The sequence below is a fragment of the Stigmatopora argus genome, chromosome 21 (assembly GCF_051989625.1).
Source record: "Stigmatopora argus isolate UIUO_Sarg chromosome 21, RoL_Sarg_1.0, whole genome shotgun sequence".
Taxonomy (NCBI): domain Eukaryota; kingdom Metazoa; phylum Chordata; class Actinopteri; order Syngnathiformes; family Syngnathidae; genus Stigmatopora; species Stigmatopora argus.
In genome coordinates, this window is record NC_135407.1 from 3,383,060 (window position 1) to 3,406,588 (window position 23,529).

Consider the following 23,529-nt stretch of genomic DNA (forward strand, 5'->3'; position numbering starts at 1 on the left):
CCCCCCCCCCCCCCCCGCCCCTCGCGGTCCTCCTCCCGGCTTGCTCTCTTGCCTTCTGTCGAGCCCACTCCATTCAAAACAATGACGCAAGGAAGCCAGGGAGGAAAGGAAGGAGGGAGAAAGCGGGGGAAATGGAGAAGACAGACAGACGCACTTTATGCTTTAACCCACTTTGTAGACATGTAGCCTACTTTTTTATGTATCACGGGATTTACCAAATTACCACCTAATAAACGCAAAATGGGAGTATAAAAACGCCAGGAGAATGTAAACAAAGTAGATTTTTCATGTTGAAAGCCAGTCCTTGCAGTCTAAATGAATCAGACAGCCCTGGTTGTCAATGGTGGCTGTAAAGCTGAAAGAAAATCACATTTTTGCACGTTTGAGATCAATGGCATTAGCTAAACAGTAAAGTAGTAATTGTGTGGACAAGTTGAACTGTTGAAATGTGTTTTTAATGAATTACACAACCACAAATCTAATTAAAAACATGTACAAGGGATTTCTTGATATTTACACAACATATTGTCACAAACACAAAAAAACAGTACTTCATTTTCTTTAAATAAAAGTACCAGAAAAAAGAAAATGTACCAACACTGTACCAATTTTTTTCTGACATTTGATTGGCTACTAGGTGGAAGCAAGGTGGCTAACTATTAGATGCACATTGGTGCTTTTCTAATAAAATAAAAACTTAGACACACAGAAAGAGCTAGGTTAAAATAGTGCTTTGTATTAAGTATTGTGCTAATATACACTTAAGCATTAAGATATTAAAACTGTGCAGAGGAAATTAAAAATTAATACTGTACCACAATTGTAGACCTTGTGCTTGGACGCCATTACGGAAGTCAAGACCATGTCACGTACCGCAAAATTACACACGAAACATCTGCTTTGATAATAGAATAAACAAAAGACATGATAATTTCGCAAAAGAAAGGCTAGGTCAGGCGTACCCAATGTTTTGCGTTCCAAAAAAAAGCGCTAAAATCTCTGAAACCAACCAAAAAGAGTTTTCTTATGGCAGGCAGGCACGTGTTCACATTGGCACGTTGTCGTCAATAAATAGCAAATTCACAAGAAAAAGTCATCGTGGGAGCGCGGGGGAAAATTTGTAAAGGCTATTACGATAAACATGTTGCTAGCATGCAGCTAACTGGCATTGTGGCGTAAGGTTAACAACACGCTTCTAGGAAATCTCTTAAAAACTGAATGAAACTCTCTCGTGTGTTGATAGCAGACGTGCAATCAAATTCAAGTGCGTGGGTGACAGCCAAAGAATGAACTACAGATAAATTGGACGTCCATTCGCTGCCTGCCTCGTACTTCAAAGAATTAGACGTGTATCTCTGTCAATGGCAGCCAATGAATGAAACATTTTCATGTGTTCTTCCTATGGCCACGATGAGACATAGACTTCGAATGAAATAAAACATCTAGCATTTTAAATGGCAGCCAATGAGTCAAACAAGGGCGGCGCCTCAAAGGCACCATTTCTAAATGGACGACGAATTAAAGCGCAAGGGTAATTTAATTTTTTTAAGTCGGAGGATTCCGCCCTACTCAAACTCAAACGAATGTGCAAAGGTCGCCCCCCTAGTTGGGGACATCACTCAAGACATTGAGTCTTGACACGTAAACACGGATGTTCTTGATATGAAACTACCAAAAGTCTTCTTGTCTTTTGGCGCAAAGTCATTCGCCGTAACCGTGGAATTTTTTGGGAGATTCTTCACGTGTCACTTTCAAAATACAGCATGTGTGGTGATATGTCATCCAGAGGTATTGCCAGTACTACCAGGCAGGTATTAGCATAGATATCACAAATATAGAGAGCTAGCTAGGAAAGGCCTGTATCACTTGCAGGCCATTTTGTGTCAGTGCTATTCCACTTAAATAACCTTAAATAACCTCATTTTCAAACGGTTTGGTTTTCATAAATGTTAGAGAGTCACTAAATTAAGTATTTAATTGTGTTGTTTTTTTCAACTTTCCACATGAATCATAGTTGTGTCAATATGGTATGTTATAAACCAAACTGTTTGAAAATGTGTCAAGATTTTGCTGAATTATTTTAGTGAAGGGAATCACTCACCTTGGATTTGCAGCAAAAGATCACTTTAAAGAAGTCCACTGCTTTAAGATGGCCACCGGTTAATAACTCCACCAACTTTTGGCATCTAGCTCCCTATATATGTGATATATATGGGTATTAGTACCAACTAAGTGCAGCCAAACAACCCAGACAGCACGTCTACAATAGGATGATAAGGATTGGTCGCTCAAAGACGAGACATTTCCCGCCCCAGACCCAACTCTCCCACGCTCTCGTAGTCGGGTTCCGAGTTTTCCTGAGTCCCGTTGTCTCGGTCCTCTTCGCCAGTCTTTGGGACGCGGATGCTCTCGTAGCCCGGGTCTGCGCCCTCCCTGTTATGGTCCCCCGCCGATTGGGCGTAGACGTCCCTCACGCTGGCGTACAGGTCCCCGGAAGACCCGGTGGGGATCAGGCCCTTGAGCTCGGCGATGCTACTGTAGTCGTCCTCCTTGTCCTCGCGGGCCACGCTGGCGTTGTCCCCGCTTGCTTTGTCCGCCGCAGAGTTCTCAAAAGACTGAAATAAACATTTGAAGTTTTGTCAGCTGACAAATCAGATTTGCTGACTACAAAGTGTACCTCAGTCCTTTTTTATTCATAAAGTTTAACCGGGTTAAAAGCACAAAAATGACATCGACAAAAGACGTACGGGGGAAAGTCCTCGATAGGTTCCCCTCCCCGCCTTGGAGCGTCCTATCTGATCTTTTCATTGTTTGCCGCTCGCCTCCGGCAAAGCGCTTACGTCTGGGGAGAAGTGTGAACAGCTTGCGTTTGGGGAACAGGGTCGCTTTTTTTTCTGACAGGAGCGCCTCGCCGATCTCGGGAGACAAAGCTGGCTTTCGCAATCCGACTAGACCTCGGGCTACAAAGTCTCTCGGGAAACCGATCCCTAATTTGCCGCCTTGTTCTTCCATCGAGAGTAGGCTGGAAATTGCTTTTGATGACGGAAATGAGGTGACATGGACTCGCGTGCAAAAACAGTGATCGGTGCTTCCCTGATATAGATTATGGTAAGTTGCTTATTCGGTAAACACAAAGCTGATTACATCTTGCTGAGTGGACAAGCCATGAGGTGTCAGCTGCCCTTCCTGTTGCGCTGGTACATAGTATACCTTAGCGTAACAAAGACAAAGGCAGCGGAGGTCCCGTGTGTCTAAAGACCCCCCGACGAGGCCGGCGAAGGCGCCGTCTCTTTACGCCCGATGCCGATCCGAAGGGGTGCGTGCGCGTTTACTGTACGGCCGCCTGGGAGGGGGGTGCATTGACAAACCGAGAGCGTGCCGTCATCCATCACGGCGGCGGAATAAGTGTCACCCAAACGAATAGCAGCTGGTTCGCTCACCGCACACGCGGGCAATCGACCTGACAAGATAAATCACCTCCCGGTTGGATGCCGGTGTAAACCGCGGGGAGCCGCTACAACTCTGGGTTAATCTTAAATCAGCCCGCAGGGGGACGCGTATAAAGTAATGTATGCGAACGTGCACACTTCCATGTTAGGTATACCTCAACATAGAGCCGTGTGAGTAAACCAGCTTATTGTTGTGGTTGGAGTTGGGGGTGGCCATTTTGCTTTTCAACTGCCACCAATAAAATAAGCACATTGAGTGACGACTATCTCGACGTTTGAGTACGAAAAACTACCCGAAGATAGCAATAAAAGAATCAAGACGGACAAGGATATTGTCCGAGAAACAAAAATGTATGTTTTGTACTAAATTAATTAGCGAGATATGACACGATGATCTGACAAATAACAAAAATAACTGACGAGTAATCTATCAAGTATAATTAATACTTCTTGGCAGCCCTACTTTGGTGACGGCAAAAGCTATTTTCCAACGCGTGTGGCTGCCAATGACGACCGTGGAAGTCCAATCCATTTCGAATGACTTAATTGATAAAGAAAAATGGCTCACCTTCCCATCACGCGGTTCAGCGTGTCCATTTGGCAGTGCGGGCTGGTTATCGTTTTCATCCAGAACTTTCTCAGGTAGCGGCGGCGGCAAATCCTCCGGCTGCACCTTGGCCCCGCCTGCGGAGCGCCGCTTGGCCTCCAGGTCGGCGCTGTAGCGGCTCTTCTTGTTGCGGTCCACCGAGGCGTATTCGGGCGTGCCGGGGCTGATCGCCGGGGTGGGAGCGGCGACGAGGAGGGGCGGAGGAGCGGGTGCGTCCGCGGGCGACGGGCCGGCTGTACCGTTGGGGAGGGCCAGCTTCGTCGGGGGGTCTTTGAGCTCCTTGACCGTTTCGTAAAGCGAGTCCTCCACGCTGACGTCGCGGGACGTTGTTGAGATGTCTTTTACCATCTGTGTCCGTGACAAAAATGGTGTAAGAGAAAAGGCAATTTTTCATTACAAATATAGATAAAATACAATTTTAATACTATCTGAAATGATGTTTGATGTATAACAAAATTCTAAAGTGGTGAAAGTTTATGTCATTGATTTTTAGTGACCTCGTAGGTGGCGTCCGCTGAGGTTGGCGGGGCAACGCCCCTGACTAGAGAGCCGCTGGGCGGGAGGCTGGGCAGCTCGCGGCCCTGCGGACACTTGGAGAACCTGCGCTCCCATTGGCCGGATGCCGTGTCCTCTGACGGTTGGGGGCTGCTGGCTTGCGTGTCTGTGAGAACTTGGGCGACAGACGACGCGACCAGTTAAGAGCCGTCCGTCCCCGCGACTCGGGAGGAACGAGGCCACGTCACTCACTTGTACCGCTGGTCAGTGGTCCGTTGTGCGAGCCGCTAACGCCAATGTGGGTCGCCGGACTGTCGGCCAATTGACTGATGGTCTCTTTATCTGATGTCTGGGCAGGAAATGAGCGCATTTTAGCGACAATGACGGACATTTACATTTAATACATATGGACTTGGAAGGGCCGGGTGGTTAACTTACCAGCTGTATAATTTTAATAATAATATATAACTTTAATGATAAAGGGGAATTCCAGTTACTCATGGATTTTTGAATCAAAAAAGGTCTGTAATTATTGATGAAAAATTATGCAAACTGTGATCAAGTCGCTGCATTTTTGCGTACACAATCTGGCCAACATTCCTTCTGGGATAAATCTCTTTTTTGCTCTCTTTCTAAGCAAACAGGTGAGAAGCGTCAACTTCTGCAGGAAAAAAATTCAAACAAAGCTTCCTCCTCCGCCTCTCTTTCACTTACACGTGACTGATAACAAGTTCACTTGAGGCTGAGGAAGTTTTTTTTCCCTTGAGTTGTTTACCTACTGCAAAGTAAAGACAGGCTAGGGGAAAAGCGACGCCCAGTGGACGCCAGTAGTCATTGCAGTTTCATGCTGAATTACGTCATCCTAGTCACTAAAACCACACTTCAGAAGACGTAATGTTTTTTACCCAACGGTGATTTAAACGAACACTTACGGTGAATGAAGATTTAAATATCAATATTAATATTATAAAATTAACATTTTAATAGCAAAACACTGCATGCACGTGTGTGTGTACTCACTCCATCCATGAGGTCAGCTCGGTCACCTGATGGATGCCCATTGACTGCTTTCTTCTGCCTGGAAGCAATGACAACACTTGGATCAAATTTGGATTCAGCGACAATATCTCCCAGCATGCATTGAGCTCGCCGGCTCGCTCGCTCACCCGCGACATCCGGCGCACAGCAGCAAAAAGGACACGAGCAGCAAGACGGCCAAGGCGGCGAAGGCGAGCGTCAGGAGCGGCGGAGCCCCGCCGCCGTCGCCCAGCGAGACCGCCGCCCGGCCCCCGGGCCCGACCGCGGGCGCTTCCGGCCCCCACCACACGCCGATCGGCAACGGGGCCATGACGCATCACACCGGGGCGCCAGAGGACATCGGGCGGGCGCCAGCTGAAAGCAAAAAACACACCTGATTGAACTTTTGGGCCATTTTTTAGATGTCATCATTACAACATGCAATGTGTTGATGATGCACCAGATGGCAGAAAAGAACAACATTTCAGTGTTCGTCAGGATAATATTTACGGTGCAGCGAGCATACTGGCCCAGGCAACAGACGACAATTTGGAATAAAGCTGTGTTGTGGATCCATCCTGTCACTGACTAATCAACTGCAGTATGATACTCCATAGTCTTCAGCTTCTTTGCTGTCGTTGGTTAGGACATCTTGTATTGTTAGTGGCCATAGTCTCCTCAAGGATTAATGAAAAATAGGCCTGCCCTCAATCTCCTTTAGGATAAAAATGGTGTTCCAGCCAAGATTAAGATCTGAATGTTTTTTCTTTTGTGATTACTAGGCCAACAAGTGATTGGTTTTTGATGTGGTATTTTGAAGCATGAAGAACAACCCCGCCCTCTGGATTAATTTACCCCCCTTAGGTTCACTGCGGGAGGGGTTTCACAGTATCAGGGGTGCAAGTTTGAATTCAAAATGGCGGAAAATAAGACTTCCCTCAATCTCTGTTTGTATTTTTTTTTATAAATATATACTATATATCGCTGCCAATCCCCTCCCAGTCCAAATGAACCGCCGTCAACATACCCACACACTGTTTGTCATTTTTGCTCCTGGACCCGCTCAAGGCCATTTGGCGGGTGAGAAAAAGAAAACGCCGGCAACCGTAAACAACACACGTGAGGGACGACGATTTGGTGGCGGGGAACATGTGTTGCCATGGCAACCCCGCCGGAGCAGCGGCTCCTTTGCCGTAACAAATGGACGTGTCCCCTGAAAGTAGGAAAGAGGAAACCTGCATCATTTAGCCACTCTCCGGTTACAATTTGAATCAATTGGTTCATCATCAGAATATTTGAATGAGCCAAAATGGAGGACAAGCATGATTGTTGCTCTGAAATGGAAGTCAAATACCATTTTTTTTTTTTTTGCCTATGAAGTTTATCGCACATTCGCAAGGGCCGCAAACCCAAAGGAGTCCACGTCCCTGCATTGCGGCACACAGGAAGTGACCCGACTTTGGCAGGGTGTGTACCACAACTAAATAAAGACCTAAAATGCAGACCTGCAAGTGGGTGAGTTTCCTGTTTTCCTTTTCTTCTGTCTAAACTTTACTTTCACATGCTCCACTTTCGCTTCCGTCCGTCAAGAATTCAAAAGAGGAAGTGTGGAGCTAATAAAAGATCATTAATGATCCGCATCACTTCTCATCACCGCGTGGAAAGACAAAAATATATGTATGCATCGACCGCATTTTGTATTACGGTAAAGAGATGCTAAAATATGTTAGCTTGCTTGCGGACACCGACCGACGTGTTCAATCAAGACACAACAGATGGGACTGGGGGTGCGTGGAAGATGATTGGGTTCAGGGGGGTGCGCACACAAGGGATGGCGAGCCTCGGAAAGCAATTTTCGCAATTTCTACCATAGTCTTTTCGCACCAGTAGCTTTTTTTATGTGATGTCTGATGTCTAATACTGTAAGAAAATGGTCATCGGAATGGAGGGACCTTTTAGCTATTTTTGCATCAAATTCATTTAAATTATAAAGGCTAGCAGTGAGGAAAAAAATGACAAAATTCACAATCTATAAATGTAAACTAATACTTATATTTGCAAGCAAAACGAAAATCAATCAATACTTGTAAATTCTACATAGAAAAAAGTAAAAATGACTCTTAACTAAACCATTATGAATAATCTAAAATGCAAACTATAAAACTGAATATCATCAGATACATTGCGACTAAAATGCAGTAAGGGAGCACCATTTTTTTTTTAAATCGCTTGAAAAAGTCATGTGTAATCCTGCTATGACTAATTTCCTTGAAAGCGGGGGAGGATTAATCCCACAATTTGTGCGGGATTGGGAGGAAGCTCGCCAACTGACCGGATGTCGTTGAAAAAGAAATAGAATTCAATTTTGGCTGCCATTGATGGTGTGAGACGTCCAATCCATTCGCATTGGCAGCAAATGAACAAATAAAATAAATGAATGAAAGAATACTATATATACTGTTTTCCCGCTGTTATATATAAAAAATAATTTAATTACATTAAAATATTTTCCCTTAGTTTCTTTAAATAAAAACTAAATGAATAAAACAATATTTACTCTAAATCTATCGTCATCAATGGCCCTACATAAGTAAAATCAGCAAGATGACATCCGCAAATGATAGAAGAGTAAAAAACTAAACTCCACCAGCAGGTGACGCGATAACATTTCACAGTAAAACGCATTAGAAACTAATAGAACAAAATAAAAGAAAACATTCTAGGGAAGAGAATAAATCTCCATGGCGACATGATCATCATCATCAGAGCGCCACCGGTTCTGCGCATCGTCAAGCAGCCGTCGCCGCGGGTTACGAGGTTGCTAGGGGTACACGAGAGGAGGCTGGCATCATCATCCTCATGTGCCGCTACGCATCCTAATCTCTCCTTTGAGCCCGTTTTGTGCCGCATCCCTATGAATAGGTGTTTGTCCCGCCTTTGCCGTGGTGCACATTTGCCTCTTTTGGACCCGGTTGCGTCAAAGTGACAAGCGCAAAAGATTTATTTGAAATATATTATAGATCTTAATTTTAAAAAATCATTTTATGAACAATAAAATGTATTAAATTATACATAAAAGTACCAAACAAGCCAATCATTTGCTCTTTTTTTGTAATTACCTATTTTACACTATTTTGCTTAAATATACATATTTAAGCAATCCCAAAAATAAAAACTCGCTTTTGTATTTGTTTTCTATTTATTCTTTGACAAGAGTAGAAATATTAAATATACTACATATTAAATATTCACTGACTTTGAGTCAAACCAATTGGTGATTATTTGACTGCCCGGCCTTGTTATTGCGCATTCTGCTTTATCAACGCTAAGCTAACTAACGCGTGGCTAAACAAAGCAGCGGCGGAAGGTAGCCAAAACACAGGAAGTGAGATTTTGTCAACATCCTGTTTAGCGAGTTGTAGTGAGGCTTACTTTTGAAATGAAGCGACGTGACCCATTTGTGGACCCCCGACCCGCCGCCCCCCACGCGCCTGCTTCTTGGACTTTAGTAATCCCCCCGCGACCCAGAAAGTTCTTCTGTAGAGCAGGTGGCAATGTCATTGCACAACAATGCTGCTAGCAGTCATTTAGCATCCAATCGGCTAGTGAATGATCATGTTTCAGTGCCTTTGATGGTGCCAGCCGTCCAATCTATTTGGACTGAGGGGGGTTGGCAGCGATGAAATGATCACTGCCATACCTCCCAGTCTAAATGGATTGGACGTCTAGCATCGACGAGTTATGTCAAATTATATTTAGAAAGGGTTGCTGCAATTAATCGACTAATTCACAACTAACATGCTATCCGCACTATAAGGCGCTTCGCATTATATTTTTTATAGTTAGTCGTAGTGCAGAAAATAGGGTAATTATTTATCAAGTTGAGACAGCCAATAATCGTTTTTAGAGACTATTATGCTAAAAATGTTTGAATGTGTTCATGGTAAATATTTTTTTATTGATTTATTTAAATTGTACTATTAAAAAATGTAAATAATGTCTTTTGGTTTTAATTAAAAATATATAAGTCGTAGGCAATACGCGTATGTTTCTTTGAACGGCCATTTTTGAAAGGATAAGCGTTTGGTCTGAGACGGAATTGGAGACATAAGGGACGAATGTGATGTGAGCTTTGTGGAACAGCACCGCTATTGTTTGGCTAACGCGCACGGGGTGGGTGTTTGGGGATGGTCCGCGGGTTACAATCACTGCATTGCTTCTGTTTTAGTGGCCGCGTGAAGGGAATGAACAGCTGGAAACAACTGGCAACGTCTGTTGGCTCGTCACTGTGTGGGTTTCCGTCTGGATGTGTGTGTCACGAGGCTAACAAAAAGTCATTAGCTTTTTTTCCTTTCAGCGTTCGGCGGGTTTAGCGCCACGCCAAGGCCACGCTAAGTGATAAGTGTGGCGGCTGGGGGATAATATTGATCTCAGTGTGTGTGTGTGTTTGTAAGCTAACGTGTAAAGACACAAGGAAATAGCCAAGATGGCTTCATTGAACCAAGCTAGCTTGGTTAGCATGCTCGCCACAAGGCCGCATGTGTTTATAAAGCAGTACTTTATCATTTCTTATGACGTAAATTGGAAGGGGAGGGAAGCCATTTTGGAATTCCCCATCCGTCTCTTCCAGAATTTAGCATACAAAAGCAACGAAGGAAGTGAACAGAGTGGCGCGCATTTGTTGTGAAGCTGCCCGACAGGCAGACGTTTTCTCATTTCTTCAAATCAAAAGGAACAATGAACCAGAACCGATGCTGACGATTGAAAAGCAACGAGCGGGGGAAGAAACAGTCGCGGGTCAAAGGCGAGCATAAACGTTGTCAAATAAAGCCTCTCAGCTGGACATTAGCAGAAGCAAATCATTGTTTCAAGCATGCTTCTAGTCCCCTCATAAAGACGATTAATTCGGAAACGAGGATGCTTTGCAATGGGATTCTTTGGAAATGGAGCATTAAAGGCTAGTTTGAGTTAGCGGCTAACGTAAAACTTTGTAAGCAGGTTGAACATGACGAGAGCCACAAAAAAGTCTCCAGTGGGCATACCTAACGACAAATTTGCCACCAAATTTGAGTATGGATAAAAGAAGCAAGGTTTTTGTCCAAGAGGAAACAAATAAGGGGTTAAATTTAAAAGACAAAGAAAGGTTTGTGTTTCCCTTGACACGCTTCCAGAGGGATTAAGACACTTTGGATTTTCCTCTGGGCGACTTTCCCTCTCTCTCGCTCCCTCGGGGGAAATGCCGACTCAGCAGGATGTCCCCCGTAACGGACGAATGGCCTTACTTCCTGTCTGCGGCGATTCCTTCAAGCAGTGGGGTGCCGTTATTTTTCTCTTGAGGGCAGCGTGCGCTTACGTCTACAAAACTCTTGCCTAAAATCTTTACTGACAGCCAATTTGCATCATTTTTGAACCTCCGCCAAGGCAAAGAGTTGTTGTTTTAATTACCCTTTAGGATTACGGCATGTTAAATCTTAACGTAGAATGACAACGAGAATATTTGCGTGCTCCCATTCATTTATTTTCCCATCCGTTTATCCTCACAAGGGTCGCGGGGGGCGCTGGAACCTATCCCTGCCAACTACGGCCAGTAGGTGGGGACACCATGAATTGGTTTCCAGCTAATCACCCGGAAATAAATGTCCCATTATGAAGACATGGGCATTTTTGACAAACATTTCGTTTTTTATGATGCATTCAGGAATACTTGTTTGACGGTGCTCTTCATAAACATTCCCAAGGACTAAGCGCATGAGGCGATAAAATGCGTTTGTGTTTGGGTTTTTTTTATTTAAGTTTTTGGCGTTTTTTCCCCCCAGCAGGATTGACGCTACTTTTGCACGAGTGCAAGGAAGCGGAATATTCTTTGTCCTTGTTTCGCTCGTGGTGCTGATGCAGCTCGGCAGTGGCAGCGGACTATTTATAACGAATCAAAATCTTACAAAAAACACATAATAATTATGAAATATCAGATTAATATTGATTTAGCTGTTTTTATGAACTGGAAAAAGATTTGCTTCACACGGACACTGAAATATTTTGAAATTTTTCTTCCCAGTTTATGTGAATTGAACATCTAAGAATGTTGATGATTAATCAGTCAACGTTGAATATAATTTCCATCTTTCTAATGAATGTAAAACACGTTTCTGTAAACCTTTCTCTGTTTAATGAACATGTTTGAAGACAATTGAACGTCTCTGCACGTTCAAACCAATTCCCGAACGCCGCATGTTATTCCCCTGTTTAACATGTCATAATAGATTTAGCGAATAAGATGGAGGCATAAAAGAATCAGTGCCGCTTTTGTTTTGAGAAGAGCCTCCCCAAAGTAATCTAAGTAATCACATCCAAGTTCTGTCATCGGAGGCTCCGCACAGACAGGAATGCAAGCGGTGTTCATCTGGATAAACGAGTCTACCTTTAATTAGCCCACGTGGCATTTCAAGTGTTAACCTGTAATTAAAGCACTTGATTTCAAACTGACTAGGTCAGCTAGCTTTCCTTTTGCGGCTTCTGGATGAAAAGCCCTGGCTACTGCAAATGGGATCCGGGAACGCTTGCCAAGTAGCTTTTGCGCCACGCATTACAAACGGCCAATCAATTCTCAGAAGGTCAGCGGCCCTGGCGATAAAGATCAATATCCTCTTTTTATTATTACAACTGCCCTCCTCCATTTTCATCTTCTTCATCAGTCTTGCTTTACGTCTAATCGCATCTTGTCAGCCTTTATTATTCCAATGGTGTCCAAACTATGGACCAGTTTGTATTGGCCTGCAGCAAATTAGGAATATATCATTGAATCTGGCCCTGGACAAGAATCTTAAGTTCAGCCTACATTTTGTAGCACTTCTTGTTTTAAGCACTAGATGGAGCCACAGGGGTCAAAACCTGGCAATGTGTTCAAATCAATGTAGGAAACTTTGTATAATTTATGCCACCAATTGCAAAGCAATGAAAGTCTGAACTTCCCATAAGATACAAACGTTACACAAAAACGATATTAACATTACACAGATGTTTTGACGAAAGCAAAATCTTCACCCTGACATTCTTGGAAACCATCGCTCGTTCTTAACATGCAACAGCTGCAATAATAACATATCATCGAATTCTGTGCCGACATGTTCCAGATTCCCCCCAGCTGCCGTCCAGCGACATTCCACGAGACGTGGACGTTCTTTTACGCCATTGGACGAGCACAAGAGTATAGTCAGTTGTGAAAGCCATAACAAAATTGTGCAGGCTAGAGACTATTTTTTTAGGGCGCTGCAGGGAAGATGTGCTACCGAGGGTGTCTCCATGATTAGGAGCTCTTGAAAACACTTTGGGTATATGAAAAAATATATACTATCCATTTTTATGGCTATTTAAACAATAGCAAAATTCAACAACATAGTGTGGCATGAAAAGAACATTTTAGTATACTCTGTTTATGTGACTGTATAGTGTTATTATCAGTACTGCAGGTGTACCTAATAAATGGACCAGTTTGAGTGACAGGTTCCCCCACCCACTAACATGGTCAAAATGTAAACACAAGGGGGGATTACGTATGATGCGTTCAATGTCAATGCAATGCATTTGAAATCATAACGAGCAAACGGGCAACAAGTCTCCGCTGAAGGCTAGTCTATATCCCATGAATACTAACGCGTTTTGAAACTATGCCGTAGTAAAAATACACATTCTCATAGAAGTTTAAATCAGTAATTAAAAATAAAACACGTAGCGGCTGTTACCTCGTGAGGGTTCTTGAAGTAGAAGCTTCCCGCCGTTGAAATGCGTCGTATCGCTCCCTTAAACGTCCCCCCGTTGTCGTGTTATGGTGTCCTGGGGGAAAATGGGGGTGTTATGGTATCAGGGATGCGGCAGTAGCTCTCTTCAAACTGCGTACATTTCTCCAGGCGGGGAGACGGTCACCATCACCGGTTCCACAGCCGCTGCCGAGTGAGCCCCGCTGCTGCCCCGCCAGCAGCGCGTTGCCAGAGCCGGAGAGCAAAGCAGCCAATCACAGAGGGCCGTGGTGCCGCATGGCCTGATGGGTAGTGTAGTCCTAACAACAAAAGCATCTGAAACGATAAAATGCCTTGTAAGACAGCCGTCTAACGACAATGAATCAATCAAATCTTTCCTGAAAATAATTTTGATTTCTTACTGTTATTACATATTATAATTCAGCAATTTAACAATTAACTGATGAACGAATGCAGCAAATAATAGTTTTAAACGGGGCCACCAAATATAGAGATTTTTTTTTTTTTTTTTGCACTGACATAATTTTCATATTAAATGTTACAGGAGTACAGGGGAATCATATAATGAGGCAGCAGCATTATTTTTATGATATGGTAGTTGAGGAAACTAATACGGTAAAAATTTCTGTTTAAAAAAAAAGCCTTGAAAGCAAGGGCCGGTCTGTCTATTTTGCAGTTTTACACTTCCTGCGAGTGTTTTGGAGGGTAAGTGATGAACCAACGTGTTGTTATCGTGCCTCCGGCCTCCTTCCTGAAACACAAATGTGACCACCGCCTGTGACAGTTGTACAGTGGTGCAAAATCTTGGCTAAATATAGACCGAGACTCAAGCATTTCCTCTACACATACACACCAAGTACTGTACATGCTTATTTGAGTCATTTTTAGGGCTCGTACTATAAGAGAGTGGCGACAGTGTGGAACAATGAAAGCTCAAGGGGGAGGCTGACCTGGAAGAATGGACTCCTAATTGTTTACATGCAGAACTTCATCTGTCAGTGCTCTGCTAAAGAACAAACGCTATACTTACCACATATATTGTCTGGGACAACCCCACCCCAAATATCCATATCTTTGCATCCGGCCCCAGGTGACCCACGTGAGGGTGATTAAAATGACGAGACGTGTAAAGAATTAACAAGGAAGCCATTTTATTTTGGAGGTGGCAGTTTGATCGTTTGTTACAGAAAGTATTTGGACATATTTGTATTGAGCAGCAACGTGCCAGATTAACAACTAAACTATTTGGCCATCATTTTGAGATAACAGTAGTAAACTTGTACTTTTAGGCCTTTGTCATGTCTATTCCTGGTAAGAGGAAGCATGTCTAAGCGATTTCCTTTATTGACTATACTCTCACTTCTGTCGCATTTTTCTTTGGTTTATAACACAAGGCACACAAATTGTGACCCATATGAATTAAATGTCACCTGGGCGTCATTCTCTTTGTGATTTGTAGCGAGCATTCCGTGACCCAGTTCAAGCATTGGCAAAGGTACAAAAGCTCCACGCCTCCCTGATCTGGAAAGCGTTCTAGGAAATAAACTAAATTGATCAGCTCGATAAACAACTACATAAAAGGTTACAGGAACATTGCAAGCAAATGAGTGTCATTATGAGTCATTCTACTTTATATGTCAAGTTGGAACGATGATTACAGCTTTCATCCTACAGAAAAGCATTTATTAAATAAACACATGGGCTATAATCATTGTTAGAGGAAGCAAAAATATTCAAATGTGTACGTGAGGAACAGAACATAGATGATTATATACACGCAAAAGAAGAGCCTATTAAGTTTGCTTGTTAAAGCTTTACATTGGCCTCTGTTGCCCTCTTGTGGCCACATTGCAAAAGCGAGCCTCTCATAAGGTCCCTCCCATTGAGGGGAAAGGTGAAAACAAACATGGCAGCCTCCGGTAAAGCAACCGTAGTGCTAAAAGCAGTAAAGAAAGTCGTTATCCACTTTTGTCCTTTTGAGGCAAATACCCGATCGATTCGGTAAGGCCTGCGTTGATGGATTTTTCGTGCCAAATCATACGAGAACGAGTTTTATTCCACGGTTGCTCGACCGTGTCGCCCAGCTAAGCATGTTGCTAACTAGCTAGCCACTTGAAATTATATAGAACACAGGGTAAACTGTGTTTTGTTCGCCTCATTTAGGGAATTCCTTGTGGCGGTGGGCTCGGAGAAAGCCAGATCCACCAATTTAAATTGTGAGGTGACATCCGTGGTGAAACACGACAAATCAGAACCTGTAGTGGATATCACTTATGGTAAGTGTTATTTATTCATTAGTACTTAAACACAATTGCAAGTTGTGTGACAGTGGATTGGAATATACTTTAAATATGCCACTGCTATTTATCTACAATGAGCTATTTGAATGTCAATCTCTGAGGTGATTTTGTTTGTAAAATTACCCATCTGTGCCACAAGGCGGCGGCAACGTACAACTATTCCCTGAGGGAAATTCCTCAACTCATTTCAAGTCTTTTGGCATGTTTTTATCCACTTGCAAGGCAAAACCATTACTTTTGGATAAAATATTAAAAAAAACATTATTTTTGTAGGTTAATCGCAGGGATCTTATGCAAGGGCATACACTCCTAACTTTTAAGCAAATAATAATACATATAATAATATAGATTTTCCTAATTTTATTTATTGTACTTAATATCTTTAGATTGTTGTTTGTTTTCTGTTTTACTTTAACTTAATTATAAGACAGATGGAAGTTTTCAATTGGATATGGATTTTTACAGTTAAATCCAATATTTATCAGGATAAAAATCTGTTAATTGATGAATTTATACTTTTTTTGACCATTGACGTGACAGTATTTCTGTGTATTAAATACAAAGTTGTGAGCTTGTGATTATCTTTGTAAGGGTTGCAATGTTCCAAAAAATGGCGGAAATCGGTTGAATCGCTCAAGCTTGATTTGCATATTGGAAGCTAAAAAAAGAAACTTGTATGTGACTAAAGGTCCACTGTTCTTGTTCTGCCATATGTTTTTTCTGACCAAACACACCCATCTCTGCCATAGGTCACCATTGTGTGCGCGCCACTTGACTTTTACTCACACTTAACTTTGTCCGGCCATTGTGTCATTGTCTTGACGAGATCCCCCTCCTTTGGTCTTCCTCCTCAGTTGACGGCGAGCGGCTGCTGATGAAAAGCGCCAACCTGACCAGCGGCGAGATGCTCAGCGTCTTCAAGGACCGATGCAGCGCCAAGGATCCCCAGGCTCAAACCACTGCCAAATGACAGACAATATGTATACTGTAGATAGGTATATATTCATAATAAAATGTGTATTGTTTTTTTCCCCTCACCATGTGAGTTTTAACCTGATTGTTTCTTCTTGTAATATGTGGGCATGTTGCATAATCTGCCTAAATAAAATGAACTGACCTTTATACACAACTCCCTTTTTTTTTTAAATAGGAGGAAAAAAGTTAACCAAACAAAAATGAATACCTTTCACCCAGTCACTCCCACAAGTCTTTATTTTGCACTTTCAGTGAGCATGCTAGTTTTTTTTTTTTATCTTTAAAGCAGAATGTGCAACTAAGCCATCAGATTCAAAAATTCTGGTTATAGTTTGAAAAAATTGAATACTTTTTCACTTTGAACAAAGCAGTCAAAACGCTTCTTTGTTACTTATAAAGTATATTTTTTAAATGAAAATGTTGACTTTTGACCCAACAATGCTCGTAGCTAGCTTAAATTAGTAATAACGGGAAATGACCACTTGTTGTTTATGTAGTAGAATAATGTTTTAAGCGACCTGCTTAGTCAAATAATGTTTTAAGTGACCTATGTAGTAGAATAATCATTTAAGTAATCTTTTTTCGGTTCGATATGTTCATGGAATTTGTAATAAAGTAAATATTTCAGGCGTTCTACTTGACGAATATGAGGACCAGAAAATATTACATTGTAAATATTTGTTTACCCAGGCAAAATACACGTCATTTTATGCCGTGTTTATATATATATTATTCATATAATATTATATTCATAAGTTTTCAATTAAAGTAAACATATGTGCTAAAGGGACTTACTTAAATCTGCTAAAATTGCTCGTAGCTGGTCAAGCGAAGTTCAAACGAGAATTCTCAGTCCGTCCCCTACTTATGACGTCACACGTTCTGATTGGTCCTCACTGTATTATAAATACTGAGCGCATCTCCTACAGAGTCAAATTTGGACGCTCGCAGTTTTAAATATCAACTAAAATAACTTTAGCAACCATGGTTGAGAAGTTTGTCGGAACATGGAAGATGATTTCCAGCGATAATTTTGACGACTACATGAAAGCAATAGGTAGGATCCCACTCGTTTTAAGGTCATTGGACAATCTTAAAGTCGATTTGTGCACGCAATTCCATTCGAAATGATACTTTTTCTACACATATTGGGCATTTTCTCCGCTTTTAATGATGCCACTGACCTCATTGGTGTTTGTGATGCTGCTCAGGGGTGGGCTTCGCCATCCGGCAGGTGGGCAACCGCACCAAGCCCAACTTGATCTTGACGGTGGACGACCAAGGCACCGTGAGCATGAAGACACAGAGCACCTTCAAGACCTCCGAGATCAAATTCAAACTCAACGAGCCCTTTGAGGAGACCACGGCCGACGACAGAAAGACTCGGGTTCGAATCCCATGGCTTTTTGTGCTTCCTTATTAAGGTGGCCAAGGCTCCCAATCGATTGAGACGTCTTTTATTTATCCCCGCAGACCGTGATCAGCTTGGAAAATGGCAAACTTGTGCAGAAACAATGCTGGGACGGGAAAGAGACCAGCATCGAGAGGGAAGTGACAGATGGGAAATTAATAGCGGTGAGAAATTTCATTTAGAGTTTGGATTTATGGAGGAAAAATACATTTTATAATGTCTAGCCCAGTTAACATACATATTACCAAAGTCATTGGGATTTAACTCGATATATCTATTTATTCCATCCTTATGTAATGGAAACATGCAAATAGAAAAATGCATGAAATTAACATAAAATATAGGGATATGTAAAGACATTTTTTCCTATTAAAAATTGTTTCAAAACAATTAGGTAAAATATAAATTATTTTTTTAAAGAATTGACATGTAAAAGCTGTCAGATATTTTACAGGAATAATTTGTATATTTATTCAAAATACGCATATATAGAATGAAAAATAAATAGCAAAAAAAAAATTCATTTTTAAAATAACATTAGTACATATTTAAGTATTAGCGTGAACAGCGGTACTTACAATTTTGACTCATGAACTCCTTTTCCTTTTTTTGTCATCCCTGTTCCTTCAGAGGTGCATCATGGGAGATGTAGTGGCAGTGAGGACCTACGTGAGAGAAGCGTGATAAACATGGCGGCCGTTCCAGCGACAGGCTCAGTTTAATGAGCGTCAATTTTTTTTTAGTGTGTTGCCCCCCAATGCCGTGAAATTGTTTGGAAACATGCACATTTAAATAAAGCTGATTTGTCCAAAATTGTGGTCTCCGTTCCTGATAAGAATAATGAAGGCAAAATGGCTTCCTGCCTTTGATTTTTTTAGCGGCTAATGGCGACAATTTTTAGAACAACAAAGACTTGAGAGGTCACCGCGGTTGATGTATGATTTCTTCTGGCAGCAGGAATGTCCACCCAAGAGCATCACGTAGCGAGTGTACTGAGGAAATGTCCTTTCTTTTTTTTTTGAGGTCAAACATTTCCCATTGAATTCTTGGCGAGCGCTCAAGTGGCTTGTTTCTCAAGACTGATTGGTTTTAATGAGCAAAACAGAAGGAAAAAGATTGTACGTACAGTTCAGGTCATGACCGTAAATTCTCTCTCTTTTTTTGTTGATGGTGATAGACGTCCAATCCATTTGGGTCATTTTGTGTACTTTTTTGGTTAATCCCAGGTTATTTCTGTACATTTTGGGTCACTTTCTGTACATTTTGGGTGAATTCCTTTTCATTTTGGGCCAATTCGAGGTTTTTTTTTGTCCAAAATGGTGAATACCAATGGTGATTTTTTTGCATATGAAAAACAATTATAATGACTAGTGACTTTTTTCTGGAAGTTAATGTGCCATTGGAAATGAATGAGAAAGTTTTTGTCGAATTTTGACGTGTTTTTTTTTGCACGTTGATATTATGAGTTTTTTTTCATAATTAAATTACCTATATGAATCCAACAAAAACCTTTCGGCGTTTTTTGGCTTGCAATTGAAAATGAATATAATTTTTTGTCCTAAAAATGTGTTTTGCACTCCACTTAGTTTAAACTGGAGTCATATTTACAATGGAAATATATTGAATCATCACAAGGGGAATTTTCTTTAACAAAAAAAATATACATGAAAATATTCATGTTTTTAATCTAGTCATTTTCAGTAAAAAAAAATACAAGTATCCACAGGAACAAATACAATAATTTTCCAGGTATTTGCTAATTTAGCAGTACGAGTAAATCTAGCAGTCAATGCTAGAAATTGTAGCTGCGGGTCTTTTTTTGCTCTTAATTTACTGTGAAAAAAAATGTGAACAGATGCGTTCCAAGCGACCTTCTCGCTATCGTGCCGCTTCCTGTGTCGCTTCCCAGTTTGCTTGCTGAAACTTCCCCGAAAGTTGCCACAATGGTGGGAAGGACAAGAGCAGACAAAACACGAGGTACCTTCCCTTAGCGGACTTTCAAGCGTTCTCCAGCTACGGCACCCCCGGGAGGAGTTCTCCTTTTGTCAACATGGAGCAGATGTGAACTTTTCGAACCTTGGCTTCAAAGTACAGTCAAATTTTACTCCAGTGTGTAGCAATAAATCCAACAGGAATCTGTATTATCTGTACAAAAAAATGGATTGGACGCCCGGCAACGTCAACGGCGGCCAATAAAAAGAAAGGCGCTGGGGTCGACCGGGGTCGAGGCCGTCGAGCCGTCCGGAGAGGAAAACGCGAGGGTCCGGGATGAGTTTCGCCTTCCAAAAGAGAAACAGCGTGAGCCAGCGGCTTCCCTGGAGAGGAAACGGCTTTTTTTTGTTTCTTTGTCCGAGCGCAACTCACTTACGCAACTCAAACAAACTGGAAACCTTAGCAAACAAGAGAATGACGAGGCTTTTAGCTAGCGGGGAAGCTTTTGGGGAGGTGGAAATTCGGGTCAAATTTACAGCGCCCTGAGAAGCTTGGCGTATCAAAACGTGTCAGATTTCCTGCGGTAGGAAGCGGTAACCACTTTTTGATAGTTTCTTTTTCAAAATATGTGGTATGCTACTCTTTAGGCAGTCTTTCCGATGAGCGCTAATGCCAGGCGCTAACCTTGACGGGCAGCTGATAACCCTCGTGTAAGGTCATGTCAATCTGTTAGCAAGCGGAAAATTATGAACGTACGTTGAACTATTCCTTCATTTCCTACACCGCTTATCTTCACGAGGGTCGCGGGGGGTGCTGGAAACTATTCCAGCCAACTATGGGCAACATGCAGGGGACACCCTGAATTGGTGGCTAGCCACTCGCAGGGCTACATTCAAGTAATATAGTACTGTTGGCGGAATACGTACGATAACTACATGAAAATAGTAGTAATAATATTTGATAGATATAAAAGGGCATGCACAAAGATGAGCAAAAGTTGAAATAGAAAAAAGATGAAATTGAAAGACATTAATTTCAAACAGTTTGAATTTAAAAATGTCAGAACATCATTTGTTTTAGGGTTAGGGTTATGGCTAGAGTTAGGGTTTGGCTTAGGGTTAGGGTTCGCTTTAAAGTTAGGGTTCGGTTTAGAGTTAGGGTTCGGTTTAAAGCTAGGGTTCGGGTTAGGTAGTGAAAAAAGTTAGATGTTTGAGAAAAACATCCAATTGCACTGGCTACAAGTTATATGGTCAAATATAACCTCCTTTCTAAATGCCTTATCCTTTTTAGGGTTAGGGTTAAGAAGTGAAATCATTGCCTTCCACTAACACCGATAGACGTCCAGACAATTTGAAGTGGGAGGTGCGTAAGCAAACATTAATTTGCTGCCGTCCTTCCACTTCAACTGGATTGGACCTCCTTTAGTGATCAACTCATTAGCGGAAGAAAGAACCAATTGCAATTTCCGGGCAAATTGGGTCATATGGTGCAAAATTGTGAAGACGGTGCAAAAAAAAAAGATAAAATAAATAAATAAAAGCCACTGAAACACACTTCCTGCTGACTCATGTCTGTTTTTTCTTGCACAAGACAGATTGTGGTAGTAAATGTATGGCGGGGTAGGGAGGCCATTGTCTTGCATTTGTTTGTGGAGCCTCACTTTAAAGAGTTCTCTAGGCCAGTGTGGGGGATTCGGGATGGGGTTGGTGGGTTGGGGGTCGGGGGTCCGGATGGGGGGGGGGCTCGAAACAGGAATTGGTCGTGGCGGGGGTTTGTGGCTGTTTTCTCAGGGGCTTCACTTCTATTGCTTTTTAATTAGAGAACACAATAAGCAAGGGTGGACACAGTACTCAAAAAGTACTCGAGTAAATGTACTGCTAGCATGGTAAAGTCAAAGTAGTGGTGTAAAAAGTGCAAAACGTTCCTTTGAGGAGAACTTTTTAAAGACGCGTGGTCGTGCCCAGAATTCTCTGAGTCCACGCCCGTGTGAAAATCGACGGGGCGTCGTCCAGCTGCGTGGCGTCCGCGCACAGCTGCGCCCTAAAACAGCAAACACTTGGCCCGGGTTGTTTGGAGAGAGACAGGAGGACAGACAAAATGACGGACGGACTGATTTGACGTGATGTTTTTGACGGGTTAGGCTAAGAACTTGGCTAGAATGATGTCATCATTTTGGGAAAATATCATTTTTGCTCAAAGAATTGGCATCGTATTGTCAAGAAATCGAAAGCATTTCAATAGAAAAAAATCAAGTGACAAATAGTTGGTGACGTTACACGGAGGCGGTCATATTGGTAGGGGCAACAATCCCGTCAAACGAATGCACGGACTTGAAAATAGGTCGAAAGTTGATTATTTTTCCACTTTGAAAAGATTTATATTTTGTCTATCTCAAAACACCTCCCCTAAACTCACTGGTCGCCATTGACAGCGACAAACGTCCAAAGCGGGAGACCTTCCCCAATCAAAATATAGCGCTCGTTGACCTCCTTTAGCAGCAGGGAATGAGTTGGTGGCCTCTTTGATCTCGGCATGACACCTGAGGATTACTTTGAGAGGGTAAAGAATTCAGACACGAGGTAAATCCCGCAACTCCAGATTGAATTCCGATGTTTGAGTGGCTAACAATCACATGAGCGCCTCCCACCAGGGACGTCGCTGAACCCCCCCTATTTTCGTCCGCTACATTCCTTCAACCCTAGCCTGTTTTTGTCCCCTAGTCGGCAAGAAAGTCGTCTGGGTCAAGGCCAAAGAATTTTTCACCATCAAAGTGACAGAAAATCCTCATCTGGATGTCTCACCTGTTACCATTACTATAGCAAAAGTCCTAAAAGCACTTCAAGGACTCAAATTTGTGAAGACAAAACATAGCATTTGTGAAAAACTGGCTTGATTGGGTGTCCTTGCTCCTTTTAGTGTAGATGTCTAGCCAACAGCCGCCACAGACACAGCAATCTGTCGCCGCCGTGACCTTTTTACGCACTCCAAAATGAACTCGCGTGGCAAACATTAAAGTCCAAAATGGATCAAGTTTGGACAGACATTGACTGACGGGAAGCGACTTATCATTTGAACTCTTTCAGCGTCCGATCTTAAGGCTCCTATCATTATTTTGCTGTGAAGTTCATCAGGTTATCAATAGTAGATGTCCAATCCACTTGAAGTGGGAGAGCTGACAGCGAATGAATAAATATTCCAGATCTTCCACTGCAAGTGGATTGGACGTCTGTCATTGTCAATGGCAAAATCCCCTTTTTCTAATCTATAAACATATTTACGTATATTGTAGTAGGCGGAAATAAACACCACTGGAAGACGAATGTAGCTTTCTTGAGATACTAACGCTAAAATAGCTTCTTGCATTAGTCTTAATCTCTGCAGTATGGAAATATTTGACAATTGAATGCATGTTTCTACATAAAATATTGTCCAAGCAGGTCTCAGTAATTCTAAACGTCAATATTATGCAATTAGGACCACGGGAAAGCTAATTTATCTGTTTAATTTGTCTAATTTATACAACCCCAATAAATCAATGTGCTTTACAGGGCACTAAATACTTCATAAACGAAATCAATTAATGTAAATA

At 42.1% G+C, this 23,529-nt stretch overlaps 3 protein-coding genes across 5 annotated transcripts; 2 read left to right on the forward strand and 1 right to left on the reverse strand.

Moving 5' to 3' along the window:
- Positions 1–433: 433 nt before the first annotated feature.
- On the reverse strand, positions 434–18,031 carry pag1 (phosphoprotein membrane anchor with glycosphingolipid microdomains 1). 3 transcript variants are annotated; one of them, XM_077589999.1, is made up of 10 exons: positions 17,393–17,469; positions 16,409–16,581; positions 13,463–13,637; positions 13,308–13,398; positions 5,718–5,943; positions 5,572–5,629; positions 4,804–4,900; positions 4,554–4,726; positions 4,018–4,404; positions 434–2,615 (listed from the first exon to the last, which is right to left on the reverse strand). In XM_077589999.1, exons 5-10 carry the CDS (start codon positions 5,897–5,899, stop codon positions 2,289–2,291), a joined length of 1,224 nt encoding a protein of 407 aa, XP_077446125.1. In that variant the 5' UTR covers positions 5,900–5,943; positions 13,308–13,398; positions 13,463–13,637; positions 16,409–16,581; positions 17,393–17,469; the 3' UTR covers positions 434–2,288. The 3 variants fall into 3 exon arrangements, with proteins under 3 accessions (XP_077446125.1, XP_077446124.1, XP_077446123.1); XM_077589998.1 differs by lacking the exon at positions 17,393–17,469 and adding an exon at positions 17,782–18,031 and having other exon boundaries at positions 13,308–13,637; XM_077589997.1 differs by having other exon boundaries at positions 13,308–13,637.
- mrpl53 (mitochondrial ribosomal protein L53) lies at positions 15,159–16,744 on the forward strand. Its single transcript, XM_077590002.1, has 3 exons — positions 15,159–15,323; positions 15,486–15,598; positions 16,477–16,744. The coding sequence occupies exons 1-3, from the start codon at positions 15,229–15,231 to the stop codon at positions 16,590–16,592; spliced, it is 324 nt and encodes a 107-aa protein (XP_077446128.1). The 5' UTR covers positions 15,159–15,228; the 3' UTR covers positions 16,593–16,744.
- Positions 17,488–18,821, forward strand: fabp4a (fatty acid binding protein 4a). Its single transcript, XM_077590001.1, has 4 exons — positions 17,488–17,654; positions 17,809–17,984; positions 18,071–18,172; positions 18,639–18,821. The coding sequence occupies exons 1-4, from the start codon at positions 17,582–17,584 to the stop codon at positions 18,690–18,692; spliced, it is 405 nt and encodes a 134-aa protein (XP_077446127.1). The 5' UTR covers positions 17,488–17,581; the 3' UTR covers positions 18,693–18,821.
- The last annotated feature ends 4,708 nt before the right edge of the window (positions 18,822–23,529 follow it).